Source organism: Microplitis mediator, chromosome 7 (genome assembly GCF_029852145.1).
Source record: "Microplitis mediator isolate UGA2020A chromosome 7, iyMicMedi2.1, whole genome shotgun sequence".
In the NCBI taxonomy this organism is placed as follows: Eukaryota; Metazoa; Arthropoda; class Insecta; order Hymenoptera; family Braconidae; genus Microplitis; species Microplitis mediator.
Window position 1 is genome coordinate 8,555,678 of NC_079975.1, and position 18,298 is coordinate 8,573,975.

At 31.5% G+C, this 18,298-nt stretch overlaps 1 protein-coding gene across 7 annotated transcripts in view; it reads left to right on the plus strand.

The window, feature by feature from the left end:
- Positions 1-18,298, plus strand: part of LOC130672312 (agrin-like) — a 448,227-nt gene that overhangs the window by 64,087 nt on the left and 365,842 nt on the right. For 3 of the 7 annotated variants that reach the window (XM_057476817.1, XM_057476818.1, XM_057476820.1), the window contains one exon: positions 8,077-8,125. The exons of the other annotated variants lie outside the window; for them this stretch is intronic. In XM_057476817.1, coding sequence (XP_057332800.1) covers positions 8,077-8,125 — 49 coding nt within the window. The remainder of the gene's footprint in view (positions 1-8,076; positions 8,126-18,298) is intronic. 7 annotated transcript variants of the gene reach the window in all.

The window sequence follows — 18,298 nt, forward strand, 5'->3', positions numbered from 1 at the left end:
AGAGACAGAATTATTAAAAAATTTAAAGATCGTATCAGAATAAGTCGAGCCATTTAATATTGACAAAGTATATGATTTTGTGCTACACTGTACCGATAGAACTATTTCAAAGAAGCAAATAATTTTGACGAGAAATTTTCAAGAGCAATTTTATAATTGTTTAGTATTCAGGAACATTGGGAATATAGTAACATAACGATACCAATTCTGATGGCCCAAAATTAGGACATTGATTAGATATTAATAAACAGAACTCAGATAGAAGTAAGAAGGTAGAGCTGAGTAATAGTTTCAATTTATAAATTAATGTAAAGTCGACTTCTAATGACATATTATAGATTAAAACTAATAATTCATCATTAGCAATGCATTGCTATTAAAACTTGCTGAGTATTTCTATTTATAATTAATTTCTTAATTTATTTTCATAAGCAGCTTTACCTTTGCGTGATTAAATTGACAGGTAATACCCAACCTGAGGCTATCTGAGTTAATTAATAAGCTGCTGAATATAGTTTCGAGATATCGTGAACAGTAGTATCATGCGTAGATAGAGATGAAACATTACAATTAAACTGAAACTTTGGTTGGATGTCTATTACATCAGATCCTGTTGACGCAGATGTATTAATGATCCAGATCCCGAATATCCAGATTCCCATTAAAAAGATTTCCAATATGATACAGAAAATCAATCACCCAGATACCGATAACACAGATTGACCGTAGATCTCAAATCAACATTGAATTCAAAAATTTCTATAGAATTTCTATAAAATTTTCATAGAAATTCTGTATAAAGTCTATGGAAAATCCGGACTTGTCACCGTCTAATAAAATTCATAGAAAATCTATAGAAAATCTTCAATTCAACATTTTCTTTTTGATTTAAGATTTACGGTCGGTAAGTAAGAAATTAAATTTGTATCACCAGGAATCTAGATCTTTGGAATCTGAATCATCAGGATCTGTGTAATAGACATCCGCCCAAAACTTCGAGTTTCATGGCAGAACGAAATGATCTACTACTTTCCTTCGTGGTTCGAATCCTATTTTTCACTATATCTGTACCTAAGGGTTTAAATTTTCGTCTATGTTTGCGCGAAAAATGGCGCATGCGTTAGTTTTTTCATTTGTTTTCTTATAAAAGAGAAGTATGACTTTCTTCCCACTAAACAGGACAGAAATTTCAAGGTTCGGTAAAGGTATGATGAAAAATCATTTGTCATTCTACCCAACCAAGCTGACAGTTAAATTTATACTTGCGATATTGGTCTTAAACTGTCTCGTTTCAACCGGTTGCAGAGATTGAAACTTGAGTGTCAATGCAGGTTATTATGAAAAATATAGTGCCTGTCACGGGATAGAATACGATCCCAGACTTTTTGTGATCTCAGCCTTCGTCTTCAGCTTGGACAGTCATCCTCACCCTCATCCTTTCTACTAGTAGAATCTTTAAGCTCGACGACTTCAATAATATCCTTTCCACGATATCTATATAAGCTGGTACATAAACGGAATGTTTTGGGATCGACCTATAAGTATAGTCGATTGTTGCATTTTTTCAACAATTTTTGTTCGGATATTTTTCATATCAGCTATTTTCCACGGCCACGGCAGTTTTACCTATTTTCAGATATAATACTTTCAATATAATAACATGTCACTTTTATGACAACAATAGATCGATCACACCTATAATAGCATTGTATAATTTTGTTGTGACAACAAATTATTTTCATCACTCTTATGAACAAAAAAAAAGAAAACAAAAAAGAAAAAAAGGAAAAACTCAATTTTCGTCATGAAGAAAAAAAAACAATTATCACTCAATTGAGAAATTAGGTCATTAAACTAAAAAAATTTTTTAGTTTAAAAATTATCTTCAGATCTTCATACGATTAGCTTGGTGTGAATTGAGAATCTGATGTTCTTCAAAGTTTTATATATTAAATCATGGCAATACTTCAAGGTGTGTAAGTATGTCGTGTGTTCATGCAATTGTGCATGTTCCGAAACGATCGTAATTTAACGTAATGGAGATAGTGAACTTTTTTTATTTATATCTTTAAAAATTTAATACTATGCTCAGTGGAACTTTTATACCTTCGGTGTTAAAAATTTTTACTGTTGAGAAAAATACATATTTGCTGTCACGACATTTATAGCAAGTTTATTGTTACTGACATCATTTTTGTAGAGTAAATAGTAATTATTGAAAAAAAGAATTATATTTGTGGAATCATTTTCAAGCATGTGTAGTTTATTCTTTGATTGGTTGAACCCGTAAGGGTAATATGCATAATCTGGTAGTTATTTTTGGTCCAGATTAAAATCCTTTTCCTACGATGCATGTAAAAAAATATTTTTTTAATGTATCGGTTCTTTTACATTTTCAACTTCCCGTTATGAAAATTGAAAATTTTCATCAATATCAGCGTTCTGAGCTTCTAGGAAGCTATTCTGACTACTTTCAGATAGACGCCCATCTATCTATCTGTCCGCTCGTATGTGTGTGTGTGTAAACTAATTTTTGTCATACGATATCTTTGGAATGAATCCACCGATCAGAACATTCTTTGCAGCAATCGAATGGGCTAATCGAGAATTAAAGATAATTAGATTTTGAAGTCAGTTGGTAGTGTAGTTTCCAAGTTCTTTGAAAAACAAAAATGGAAAACTTTTTATTTTTAGGTTTTAATATAACTCGTGAACCGCTCGACTGATATGTTTCGAAATTTAATAAAAGCTATGTCTCAAAAAGTACTTTCGATTTTTGAAAGCACTTGAAAATTGGTTGATTTGGTCCAAAGATATCTTCGGACCAAAATTACTTTTGTCCAGCGAAACGTATTTATTATTTTTTTGGTCCAAGCGTTTTTTTTAAGCTTGTAGACCTCAAAATTTTACTAGTAATAACATTTTCGAGCTTTCTTAGCTCAAAAACAGTGGAAAGTTTAAAAAATTGACTCCCATGATCATCCGTTTTTCAGATTTCTTTGTTAGACATTTTTGTACGACAGCTTGTATTAAAAAATTTGTATAGAACACTAATTATACGTATTGTGACAAATGCTAACAGGAAATGCAAGAAAATGGTTTTCCAAAAGAAGTAGGGTTCGACGGTTTGCTATTGCAAACGTTAATATCGCACATCACACGGTGTTTAAAAAAAATATCATTCTTAAATACAGGAATTTTTTCCATTTAAAATTATTTTTGAAATTACTTTGGACGAGGATATTATGCACATTAGCGCATTAATAAAATCTTATCAAAGTCAGGGACATTAATCGATCATGAGTAATCTTTTACCCTCGTTATTGTGGTGCTATTCATTGCGACAGCAATATGCTTGTCATACTTCTCATAGCTTTCTAACGATGGTCGTCTTGTAGTTCTGACGATCCATCTTCTAAATTATCGATCAAATCCTTTTTGTGAGTCTTACTCTAAGCGCATGTTTCACTTCCGTCTATTCTACTATTCTCTGTTCCGACATACCGATGTCTTGCCATATTATATTATATTATCGTCAAATACTATGTATCCAATATTTTGGTCGTCTTTGTTGTCGGGGTAGGCATTTTACGTCTGACGAGCAAGTCGTCACGATTCGCGTGATAGCATTCCTTACTCGCGGCAAATAAATTACTTTAGCTTATCAGAGTATATAGGAGGGAATAATAGAAGTGCGCGCGACACAGATTGGTTGGCGTGGGACACGCGAATTCGATTTTTTGTATTTTTGTTTTTTTGTTTTTTCTTAGCTTTTGTTGATAATTTCAATTGTTGATTTTTGATTGTCTATGCTACTGTGAAAGTAGACAGTCAATGATTTATTTTTTTTTTATTTGTCACTTTACATGCTGCAGCGAAAAAGAAATTATAACAGTTAAAATTTTCAAAATTTTTTAGTTTACAGTTTTTATAATTTTAAGTTTCAATTACTCATAACAATATATTGCTAATTTACTTGACAAAAAATTTCACGTAATCATCCAACTATGAGAAATAATTAATTTTACACATCTGTCACTTCATTGTAAATAAATGTAACTATAGTTAGTTGAGAAAATAGTAGTTTTCGAATAAAAATTAAATTAAGATAATTATGCATTGAGAGTCCATGGGACTTGCGCTCCGGTTTAATTGGTTATAAAATTACGTGCGTAAAATCGTTCAGGGGACGTACATTCATTATGATTCAGGGGATCAGTAATATCGTCCAGGGGACGTAATTTAAATTATCCAGGGGGTAAATAAAAGTTCAGGGGACTCATGTGGGGTTGTGTGAGATATTCATAATTGATAATTAATAGTGTGGGAGAGTGTATGTGATTTTTAAAATATTGTATTATTAATTAAATAAAGAAAAGAATATGTGTGAAGGATATGATCATTATTTCCTAATACCTTACTCGCTGATGTAGTTCATGGTAACTTTTTGTTCGGCGATCCAGCTCTCGGGACTAGTCATTTCTGGTATTGGGAGGCCGAATTAGATATTTCCAGTGGTGCCCTAAAGTTTAGGCCGCTAGAGTGACAGGTTCATCTCCTGAAGGAGAGGTTTCCCATCATATTATCAGATATAAAGTTGATATAACTATTTCTCTTTTTCTTCATATAATTCTTTATGTTCCTTTTTTTCAATTTTAATGATAAGTATAAACATATAAAGTCAATTTTTCAAATGCAGCTTTTATTGTCAGAGCAGATGACCTGCGGTCCTAACTATCGACAGGTTGTTGATCCTATTATTGACAGGTCTAGCGTGCATACGCATTAATTTTTTGCGTACAAATCAATCCAATATGGTTCGAGATTAAATTCATATTAACAATTAATAATAAAAATGAAAAAATTGCAATGTGCAAATAATAAAAAGTATACTGTAGATTCCACTACATTTTTGTATTATTTACAGATTTTATTTTAACATTTTTATGTATTATTTTAAAAATAAATCGATGATCACAGTGACTTGAATTAGATTTATATTTTCAAACAGAGATTCATACTTGGCACATCTTTGTATGGATCAAATTTATTTTTGGTTGGTCTAAAATACTTTAAAAATAATATATTTAAGTAAACTGTTGTTCAATAAATAAACTTTGTATTTGAGTTACGTGTATGATGTTGAATAATGTACACCAAGTCACATAGCCGAGAAATGGTTTCATTCCGAGTGTGCTGACGGGTTCCTATGTCAGTACGTGGTGATTCAGATAAACATCACCTCATAGACTTCTTATAGACTACTTCTAGTACAGATGTCAAAACAAAATGATTTCCCACATTCATTTCAATAAAAATAAGATTTTAAGAAATTCATTTTAAATTAAGCGGCAGATAAATTATACAACAGAGAATGAATAATACAGTTATTATTTACATTTTTTTCACGATACTGTTCACACAAATTGATCGATTTACATTTAATTTTTATGACTATCGAAGAGATTTGTTGTTATAAACACTGAATGTGTTTTGAATATTAATCGGATTAGCAGATTATGAATTATGCAGAGAAAATGAAAAATTCTGCATTATTCAAATGTTTCGACAGCAATATCCATCTAATTCATAAACTTGTAGTCGAAAATGTTTTTCGATTATTAGGGCTGCAGCCCTAATTTAATCATGATTAAATTTTGTAATCGATTGTTAAAGTACACGGAAAAAAATAGGTATTTTTCACATTTTCGCATAGGTAATTTTCCAATGGTGACAGGCATTTTCACTATGTCAGCAAAAGAAGTTTTCCTATGTTACATAGAAAATGTACCTATGTTCACATTGGAATCGTGCCAATGTTAACACAGTGATTTTTCCTATACTATTATAGTGAAAATAACTATTCAGCAAGGGAAAAATTCATATGTTTTATAGGAATTTGTCCTATTTTAGCATAGGAATTATTTCCGTGCTGACATATTAAAAATCCCAAATGTCAACGTAGAAAAAATCCCTATAATAACATGGGAATTATTCCCGTGTGAGCATAATAATCATTCCTATGTTATTATGGAGATTTTTCATATTTCAAAATAGGAATCATTCCGAAGTGGGCATAGCAAAAATCCCAATGTCAACATTGGAAAAATCCCTACACGGAAAAAAATTTATCATTGCTACGACAGGAGGCAGCCATATTGCAGCAACAGGATTAATACTGTTGTTGCGACTTAATAGTAAAATATAGTTACACAGTAAAAAATTTTGAGTCATTGCGTCAAAAAACTTAGTGTTAAAAATTTTTGTGATAAATATATAACACTTTTTCGTGTTAATTCAACAGAATAAATGTTAAATGTACACATAAAAGTGTTAAATATTTAACACCAAGTTTTTTGACGCAATGACACAAAATTTTTTACTGTGTAACTATATTTTACTATTAAGTCGCAACAACAGTATTAATCCTGTTGCTGCAACATGGCTGCTTCCTGTTGCAGCTGCAAGAAAGTCCTGTTGCTACAACAGGATTTTTTCCTGTTGCTGCAACATGAATGCCTCCTGTTGCAGCAACAGTAAAGTTTTTTCCGTGTATATAATAAGGAAAAATACTCATAAATTATAGGCACACGTCTTACCCACTTTTACATATGGATTATTCCTATGCTCACCTAGGGATTCTTACTATGTTCATATAATAAGGTATTTCTCCCATGTGAACATAGGGAAAATACCCTTTTTTCCCCCGTGTAGTTTCGAAGTTATTAAAAATTAGAATTTTATCTGTATACTCAATTAAAAGTTCTTATTCCAACAAACTCATTCGTTACTGTAAGTAAATCAGTTTTGTTGCAAAAATATAAAGTTTCGATATTCCTTTTGTTGTTGTGACAACGAAATTGTTTTTTTTTCAGTGTGTGCAAGCACGCGGATTAAGACGCTCTATTTTCCTCCTTTGGTGCACAATGTACTATTTTCTTATTTTACGAATAGTATCTCTTTGTTCCTCTTACAGCTACGATATATAAAGTCTCTTACTTTGTCCTGGCTTCCCCCGAAGAAAATTTTTTATGAAAAAATATCGAGTTAAGCACAACTAGAATATATCAACAATCGGAAAGTATTCGTTGATAAATTATTTTTATGATTTGTATTTTATTATACATAACCTTTTTTTGCTTTTAATTTTTTCTTATGTTATATATTTGCCATGTTTATAAAAAAAAAAAAAAAAAAAACTGGTGGTTTAGACAAATGAGCTCAGAAACGTTGTCAGGCTGTCAGCAAAAATGAGAACAGGAGAAAAAAAAATCTCCGTTGCCGAATAACTGACTGATAGCATTTTATAGGTACTGCGATTTATTGTCATTTCGCAATGGAGATTGATTTATGTTTTGCTTCGAATCGCATATTTTTGTCACTTTATTTCCTATTTTACATCCTTCATTTTATTTTTTGTTACTTTTCATCAGTTCTATGATTAAAAACTTCTGGATGAGATCCAAAACAAATTTTCTATAAGTTTTTATAAATTTAAAAATTTATTTAAATATTTAACGTTCCATAAACGAGTCTCAAAATATAATTCTGACACTAATAAAATATAATGATCTGAATCTTTATCAAATTTTATGTTTAACTTTTTAAGGGGTTGCATTTAAATCTTGTAATCCAATAATGAGAACTCAGGATGTCCCATTTATTTAAAATGACAGTTCCTCAATTTAATATTTTGGTTTCATATAAATATTTTATGCTACATTTAAATGTTTTATTTCATTTAAATTTACATCTTCATAAACTGGTTAAGAGTCATGAAATTAAATGAACTTGTTGTTTTTATCATATAAATATACCGCGGAAAACTTGACGTAAAAAAGTGTTTTCTTTTTACTTTATATTTTAAAACGACGATCGATACTTTTTTTCCAGTATTTTTTTTTTTTATTGGCAGCAATGAAAAATATCACGAAAAATCTTTTTATTACGTTTACCCTTTTTTTTTTCTTGTTTAATATTTATATATTCATTTGGAAATAACTCCGTACTATTGGATCAACGTCATCATATCCATTAAATATTACTACTAACAATGAATATTTCTTTATGTTCCAGGTAAGGTCTATTTTCTATTTTCTCCTGTACGTATCCATCTGTGTTGTAGGTAAGAGATATATCTATTAATACGTAAAGTAAATATTACTCGTACGAAAGAATAAAAAATAAATACGACATATTCTCGTGGAAAAGACATTCATTTTCGATGTTTCCGCTATACTATTGAGGATGGAAAGAAGATAGAATCAGCCGATATACATTTACAAGTAGCCAGAGACACCTATATTCATGCATAAAATATTGGCAATATCGTATCGATTGACCGTCTGACTGCAGCGTTTTCGTTTCTCTTTGCCTATTTGCTCTATGCATATTTTACCGGACTTCCATGTAGTTATGTAGGATTATGCCACGTTCAACTGACTGTCATGGAATTACGTCTTTGATATCTTATTCTAATATTAATCGATTTGTTGTCTTTGGACAGCAAACAAATTTCTTATTCATATCCTTTAATATTCAGAGATAAATTTAGATATCGATTAAATTATATTTTATTATTATCGATTAAAATTAACCATTCAAGTTAACTTAGTGAAAAATTATTATTTAATTGCTAAGTATTGACAAGTATTATTACTAAATATGAATATTGATTTTGAGTAATTAAAAACGATAGCTGGAAAATTGCACAGCAATATTTTTAGATGGACTAAATGTATTAAGTTGGTAAGTAAAAAATGTAACGGTGATTATTGATTCTTAATTATTTTGTATTTTTTATTGTTCTATATTAAAATTTTTTGCACACCTCAATCGTCTGGCCCAAGGATGGGTATCTATAGGTTACCCATCTTTGGGCCAATTTTGGCATGCCGTTGATAAGCCAAAGCTGGTTCTGCCAGTGTTGGCCCAAGGATGGGTAACCATAAGTATGGCTGAACTTGGGTCAGCCAGTTCTGGCCCAAAGTTGGCTAATCATAGGAATGACCAAGGTTGAGTACCCAGTTATGGCCCGAGCATAGGCCAATATAGGTAAGCCCAAGCTGAGTTTCCTAATGTTAGGCCAGACATGGCCCCTCTGTCCAACTTTGGGAACTCCTGCATGGAAGTACACCAAAGTTGTTAAAAGTATATACCATTTTAAAGAAAATTTATTAAGGAACATTTTTCAATACAACATTTAGTTGATTCATAATGAGATTAATTTAACAAATTGATATAGTCCGAAGTCTCTAATGCTTCAATTGTGGTCTTTGGACTCGTAAAAACACGATAACTTTAAAAAAACACGACTTATCGACTTCATTTTTAGTAGATTTCATAGAAATCTATCTTTTGCATTTGTCCTCATGGTGGAATTTTTAAAGAATTTTGCCATAATCTATCATAATTCATCGAGTACGTTCCAAAAATACCATTGGTTCAAAAGTTTATATATATATGTAATATAACGCGCCTTGTTGCGACGATAGCGGTCACAATTTTTAACGGATTTTAATGAAACTTAGCACACTTATTCTATGAACGATTATCACGGTTAAGTTCAAAGATGAGCAAAATCGGTCAACTAATTTAGAAATGGTGGACATTTTAAATTCCAAAAATAACGAAAAATCCTAATTTTTTGACTTTTTTCATAAATAACTTTTTAACGGGTATATATATCCTTATTATGTAAAAAGAACTTGATAGTCGATAGAAAAAGCTACATTTTCCTTTTTTTATTGCACACCTCAAGCGCGAAAGCGCTAGGGGTGCTTTACTGACGGTTCTTCCTCGTTGACAATTTTTCTCATACAAAAATATTTCTACACCCTTTTCATAGCACAAAAAATTATTAAATTGTGTACTCGCATGCAGATAATTTATTAAGGAATAATTTAAACCCAACGTTGAGTCGATTTGTTAATTCATTGATTTTAAATTAATGATTTTAATCCAAGAAACTAGTGCTGTCAATTGTTACGTATGAATCTTCGTAAGCACGATAACTCTCGATAGACACCATTAATCGGCTTAACTTTTTTTTTATTGTCTTTGTATTTTTTATCACAAGAACCCTTATGAAAATTACTATATGAATCCTTTTAGTTTAATTGTAATTAATTAACGACGTAAAAGTGATTATTCGTGAAAAATTTAGCTGCTATTTTTTTTACTGTTGTTATTATTTTTTTCATTGTTTCTCTCTATCATCTACTGGTGGCAGCACTAGCGTATTAATATGTTTGAAAAAAAAGTGACATCGAAGACAAAAGGCGGGATATTTAAAAAAAATGTTAGTAAAAAAATATTAAACTGAAAATAAGAAATAAAAAATCAAATGGATAATTTGTAAGTTGAATAAAAGTTCATAATGAAAAGAAAATACATTAATATTATTTAATAAAAGTAATGATTAAAAATAAAATGAGTGATTGAGGTGTGCACTTTTGGATTTTCCAACATTTTTTTTTGTTTTACGATAATTGTTCTACTTTTAATAAGGATTTAAAGTCACATAATTGATTCATGTGTTATGGTGCTAATGCCATTGTTTATATCTTTGAAAATTTTTGATGGGTGATTGTTAAATTACATATATATAGAAATCTACTTCCATTTCGGATACGGAATGGCTTTTTCTTTTTATTATCTTTGTACTTTTGATCGCAAGAACCCTATCAAAAATCACTACCTGAATCTTTTTTGTTTAATTGCAATCAATGAAAAACGTAAAAACTTGTTACTTACGAAATATTTAGCTGCCATTTTTATTTTTACTGTTATCTTTTTTTTCATTTTTTCTCTCCATCAACTACTGGCAGCAGCACTAGCGTGGCATTAGGAATGAAAAAAAGAGCGACATCTAAGACAAAAAGGCGGGATATTTAAAAAAAAGTTAAACTGAAAATAAGAAATAAAAAAATCGAGTCGATAATTTAAAAGTTGAATGAAACTTGGGAATTTTAAAAAATAAAACAATACTATAAAATAAAAGTAGTGATTAAAAATAAAATGAGCGATTGGGGTGTGCACTTCTGGATTTTCCATCATTTTTTTTTAATTGTGTGCAAATAGAAATAGAAGAAAAAACATTGTGTGAGTAAAGTCTAGAAAAATCACTTTTGAACACTTAGCGATAATAATAAACGTCTGATAAGTGATAAAAGTCAGTAGACGGTAGAATATTTTTTGTGGTCATTAAAAAATTACTTGAAAATGGAATGAGTTCTAAGAGGATTAAGTATATATGTATAAATTTTACATTGAGAGGTAGTTAAACAAATGTTAGTAAGAGGAAAAAAAGCTTTTGAAAACTTGGCCTTGGACGTGGCGTTATTGATTTTGCTATTACAAATTAATAACGGAGATTTGAACTCGTTATCGACTTCTGAACTGTACAAAAAAAGCTTTTTCGCAACTTACATTCGCTTCAACGCACTTGAATTATTCCTAATCTTGTGCTACAAGGAGCCAGATCGTACTTTACTTTTCGTAATCTCGAAGGGATAGAGAATCTCCGGATATTGAACTTCAATCTCGATTTACTCTCTTATTGTTGCTATAGAATAATCATGGTAAAAATAAAAAAGTTATATACAATCACTAGCAGTAAATCGAGTGCAAACATTATTATTATTTGACAATATAAATTTTTGTCATAGTTTAGTCGTATTACATGCACAGTAAACAATATTGTGTTAATATCAACATAATCTTTGTGTTAAAAACAATCCACAAAGTATTTGTGTCGAACTTGCGAACACAAAAGAATTTATACAAAAAATTTGAACGCGGACCGTTTTTAACACAGATACACAATATTTTTAATGTATACACGGAGAAAAAAAACAGGTAATTTTCCTATGTTACATAGTAATACCCTGTTTAAAAAATCTCATAGAATCCAATAGATTCTCATAAATTCCCATACAGATTTTATAAAAATGAATGAGTTCTATGAGAAGTGCTATAGTTAAGTATAGGGTCTTATACATACAGCTATAAGAATCTATCGGATTTTTTAAGCACGGTACTGTCTTTGTTCGCATCAGAATTTTTACTATGCTAACATAGGAAAATTTACTATGTTAACATAACAATAATTCATATGTTATGTGGGAATTATTTCTATATTGCAAAGAAAATTGTCTAGGTGAACATAGGAATAATCCCTACACTGTAAAGAGAGCCGTGTTATATGGTAAGAAATATTTTGTGGATATCACTATGCCAGTATGGGCGTGAACGCCATATTGTATGGTATCGAAGATTTTTATAGGTTGTAAAATTGTACGCATAGATGATTCAACCATTGCGGGAATAGTAACATTGGCAATAGTTGTTGCGGACGCCGCAATGTCAGTATGGCCGTCAGGCCCATACTGCATTGCCGTATCCACAATGCTTCTGGCAGATAAGCCTAGTCTAATGACATCTATATAGTTTTGGTGGAAATACGATAGTAGACATTGATTGATACGCCAGAAATTATGGCGGGAAAAACTAGTAGCATTGTGTCCTCGACATTGTAGTATGGGTCTCAGGGCCATGCTGTTTCGCCGAGCCTGTTATGCATGCGTGTGAGCAGTACAATGGCTCCAGTACTATACAATATAGTAAATAACGCCATACTTCCGGAACTCGTTACAATACTGTCTTGGAATATTTCACATACTATTTTAGTATCTGTCTTGAGACTATACTAGCATGGTGTTAAACGCCATGCATTTCTTATCGTGTAGAGAATGACTCATTTTAACTCCGCGCGGTAATTAAAATGGTATAACACCGGTGTAGGAAGCGTAATTCGGCGGTGTATAGTTGGTGTAAAGGCGGGCTAAACTGCGCCCGGTCATAGTATTAACTTTAGAAAGCTTATAAAACGCAAAAAATATCTTCACACACATGCACTCAAACACGCCAGCGCACACATGCACATACACAAACTCAAACACACCAGCGCACACTTTCACACATGCACGCTCACTGTTTAACTGTAGTGATCAAGTAGGTGAAACTATTCCCAAAGTAAAATATTTCAACACCAGGAACTTATATTCGACACCGGTAAGGAATATTTGCACTAGCAGCAGCGGTACTTTCACACCGCTTTCGGCGTTGAAATTTAACACCGCAAATTTTAACACCTACACCGCTTGGACTTACCCCGGTTATTTTTTACAATGGTTGCATATCAAATTTTAAAAGAGATAATTCACTTATTTTCGTCGATTATGATTTGATCACCATATTACCTTGTCGATTATTTCAGTAATCCAAAATTACATGATTCATCTCATAAACGTATTTTTGTTGAGCTCATATTAATTTTTTTTCTATAAAATGTAATTGCTTCAACTATATCGAAAAGAAAAACAAATTTCATCCTTTTATTTTTTTTACCGTAAAAACTGTTCCTGTTTTTACATCGGAATAATTTCTATGTATGACAGAAATTTTTCCTATGTCAAACATAGAAATTACATAGGATAGAAATTCCTATTTGACATAAGGAAAATTTCTATGTTACATAGGAACAATTCCTATGCTGACGTAGGAATTCATCCTACTCTCTAAACATGAATTAGTGAAATAAGTGAATATTCACTAATTCAGAGTGCAAATTGTACCACTAATTCCAAAAAGTGGTTCGATTGGTACTCTGAATTAGTGAATGTTTACTTATTTCACTAATTCATGTTTAGAGAGGATGTTGACATAGTAATTTTTACTACGTTAACATAGCAAATTTTCCTGTAGGAAAAGTTGCTATGTACCATAGTACTTTTTCCTATATTTCCATAGGGAATTCCCTATGTTACAATAGGAAAAATTCCTATGTTCACATAGTAATAGTTACTATGCCAACATAGGAAAAATATAACTATTTTTTTCTCCATGTATACATATATATGTATACACGACAAACAAATATAACAATTCACAAGATGCTCGTAAAGTCAACTCGTTATATAGAGATGTTGGAGTCTACGAGAAAATATACTGGTCTTGTTACCCTTACCTAGATTGAGCAGATCGTGAAAGCGAGAGGAATAAGGATGAAAGGAACTCGAGTCATCCCCGTGGGTCGTGTCGCTTTTGCCGTATATTTATCGTTTTAATTCGAGAATCCAGGTCGAGAGCCTACTATTTATGTCTCGAGTCAAGAAGATATAGGCACATCCGTTGGATGCCACCGTCTGCCATTTTATCTCTTGTCATTTACCAACGCTCTAATTGATCTTCATCGCATAATTGCAATTAAGTTATGAGTCGCAAGTAAGTACAATAATTCAACTTGTCGAGGTGCTCTAATTTATTCGCTCCTTTGTTTAATTTTTTTTCTCTTATAAATTATCCGAAGTAACCATTAAGGATGAAAAAAACTCATTTTATACTTTTTTTAATGTAGTAATTAAAAAATTAACCGATAATATCGATGTAATTTTGATAAGGATGTATCTCAGTTTCCCTAAAGAGCTATACATAGTGTTAGTATTCAGTTAAAATTATGTACCTTACTAGATAGAGAACAGATGGGTTAATGAACAACAGGATTCGCGAGACCATAGTCGAGTTATTCCTCTGAATGCGAGGGCCAGTGAAGAACCCCTGAGGACATGGATCACTACGGGGTCGTTCTGGGGTCGTAGCGTTACGGGGGTTGAAACTGAGTATGAGAGAGACATTTTCTGAGAGAGTAGTAGGCAAAGTTTAGCTCGGGCGACGCGGCACTATCCCGCAACAACTAATACCGACGAGGTCTCCCTTAACTTAACGTAACTCTGGTTAAACCTAGATTAGACCAGCGAACCGTATATCTCTATCTTTACATACACAATGATAATATGGATCATGTTTTGGACTAACTGTTTATTATTTATATTTTTTTAAGTTATTTCATAGAGTTACCTCTTAAATCATTAATATTTTGTAAAGAACTAAATTAATACATTGGATTTTAAATTAAATCACTAATTAGTTCTTTGTCTCTTTTCCAAAATCTACAGTAGACCAATTAGCTTTGTATGCTGGACATATCAATAGCAAATATGATTATCGGTTTCAGTCGTTTGCTTTGAGTAAATAGAACTTAATTCAATTTATCTTAGTGGACTGGCTTGTGAGTGTAGACTATCTGATAATTACATGGTTTTGAACAATCCTTTAGTCTTTGCAGTACATAGGAAAAAAATAGTGTATCTAGGTTAAAAACGGTCCAAAATAAATCTTTTGTGTTAAATCAACATATTTCACTGTATTATTTGATAATTTCAAAACGTTTTACTATTCAAGACTCTATAAATGTTTACTACAATGTGAAAAAATTTCGAATTGAATCTGGAGTGAATGCGGAGCGGATGACTGTGTATTCATTTAATTCCTTTGGAAAAAAATTCACACCGAAGGAAAATTTATTTTATTATTGAACCTCCGGTTCAAAGTGGATGTGGATTTTAATAAAATTCAGATGACCTCGAGTCAAAATTTAAATCGTAGATTAAACGTACTAGAGGTCGAAAACGTAAATTCAACCTTTGAAGACGTAAATAGTCGTAAAATGTATTTTAGACGTAGTTGACGTACGAAAACGTAAATAAGACTTGCGTAATCGTAAATCGTAGATACAACCTTTCAAAACTTGCAATAAAAATATATCGGAAACATTTTATTGCCAAAAGACATGTCTAGCAGCCAGAAGAAAAGAAATCTAAATTCTTAGCAGATGTAGGAAAATATTTTGGGCCTTGCAGGAAATAACTCTACTGATGCCCAGTTTCTCGAGATTTTTTGGGTCTTACAGACTATCTAGAAGCTTGTAAACAAAAAATGTTTCCGATATAGTTTAATTGTTTTATTGCCAGTTTTGAAAGGTTGTATCTACGTTTCACGACTATTTACGTCTTCAAGGGTTGAATTTACGTTTTCAACGTCTAGTACGTTCAATCTACTATTTAAATTTCGACTCGGGACTCCGTTGAAAAAAAACTGCCTCTTTTGACTCCGGAACTCTGAGTGACGGAGTCAATTCAGATTTAAATAAAATCCGTGGTCACTCTGCATTAACTCCCGATTTTTAACAGTATACTATTATTTAAAAAAAATATTATTCTCACTCAAAAAAGAATTTCAATGTTAATAACAATGTTTGTCATTTTTTGTAATCTCAACATTAAATATGAACTATATTTATGAATATCAATGGTACAAAAATGGAATGTAAAACTTAACTTTTTTTGTGTCACAACTAATGAAAAGGTGTTTGATTTACTTCTTATATTGAACAAATTTTGTGTTTAAATTTCAACATAAATTAAGTGTTCAAATTAAATATCAATAGTCTGTTAAAAAACCATAAAAAATTTTTTGTGAGGATCATTTTTAGTTTACAAATAGTGTTGATTTTAACATCATATTTTTTAATGTCTAGGTAAAGTAAACAAAGAATAATTTCTCAATAAAATTTTATATTACTTAAAACATTAAGTGAAAATTTACTTGTAATGTTAAAACGTTCCACAAAATCAGATAGACTTCGTTTATGACCAAGCTAAATTGAGAGAAGAAAATGGTCGAAGAACTCTTGAATATGACACTTTAAAAGTAAGGAAACATGGTTGGAGACTGGGAAACTGCTCATAGTCAGTTTCCATGTCTACTTCAAGACTTAGCTTCTGTCTTGCGCGTATATTAAATTCCTTAAAGTTCTTCCTGCTTTCTACCCTCTCATCTCAACAACTCTGATCGCACAGTCGTCGTTTTCAGTTTTCTCTACATTTCTAATGCAAGGAGACAGACAGAGAGCAACATACGTGGTTTTCTTATTTTAATGTCGTCGACACGGTGAGACGTGTGCTTGCCTAAGTGCAATTTAATACTGTTTAAGTTAAACCGAAGAACTCATGGGTGGATGTAGAACTAGAGTTGTGAAACGTTATTCCGGCCTAATCAAGCCGTGTTTCAACTCGTCCACTCTAGCCCATAGAAACTACGTGTTCAACTAATAGTCGCTGAGGATTTTCAAACTAAAACTTTAGTGACGGAACGACGCATATATTAATTCTATAATCGCTGTAACATTATATTAACCATATCATTGCTCGAGATTCATTTTAGTTTAATTTTATACAAGTTCTATATGAAAGATACGTTTAGTAAAATAACATAATTGTATATGAATTTAAATCAATAATTTAATTTCAGAAAATAAAAAAAGTTTTAATGAATTGCCAACAGGGTTCTTTTTTATATACGTGACATGGATTGATAAATATTAGAGTAGCAGTACCAAATATTGACCGAGTTTCATTTAATGACTGGGTACCTAAATACCCTGAAAATGGAACAATTGAAAATTCATAATTACATATTTTTCATGAGTTAAATTTACCAATTTTTCCTTTTTCAAGGGTATTCAGGTACCCAGTCATTAAATGCGCACTCGGTCAATATTTGGCACTGTTACTCTATATTCAAGTATTCGTGGACTAACTTTTGGATGGCTACAAATAGATAATTATAAAAACAGTTTATTCCTACTTGTTTATAGAAAATCATCTTTGTATAATCATAGGATTATTTTTTCAGGATTACGGTAACGAATTCTCACTTGACAAACCTGATCGTCTAATATTATGGGAATCGATTCTCTCACAAGATCAGATTATTTAAAATAATATTCAAATTCTGATACTTCGAAAATGAAACCTTTTTTTTTAACACTGTTCAATACTGGGAAAATTTTAACATCGCTACCAGTATTATTTTGACACCTTTTGGGGGTTATCTTATCACCAATAACTAACACCAGGATCGCGTAAACTTACACCGGTTATGTAGTATCGGATAGAATGGTGTGGATACTAGGCAAGAATATGAGATGTTGTTTATATCTTTACTTAAGGATATCACAGATCAGAGATAATTATAAGCATTTATTTAATACGTCGTCTCGACAAAAGTCCTTCTTACATCAAGGCTGCTCTTGAACTGCCCCTTCAACACTTATAACTCTGTATATTCCTTTCTACCTGGACCTCACACCCGTGCCTCGTCATACTTGCACGTATTCTTAACGCAACTGCAGTCATCCTATTCTAAAAGAATTGCCCACAGCAATCTTACAATTTTCTGCTCCCACGCAACATTCACTCTTCATAATTTATTCTCTATCCTTTAAATTACTTTTACAACTAACTATCGACCAACATCGGGTGACAATATACCAAATGCACATTTATGAAGTTACCTATCCTAGTTCTTAAGCTTACGACACCCAATCCAGTCGTCA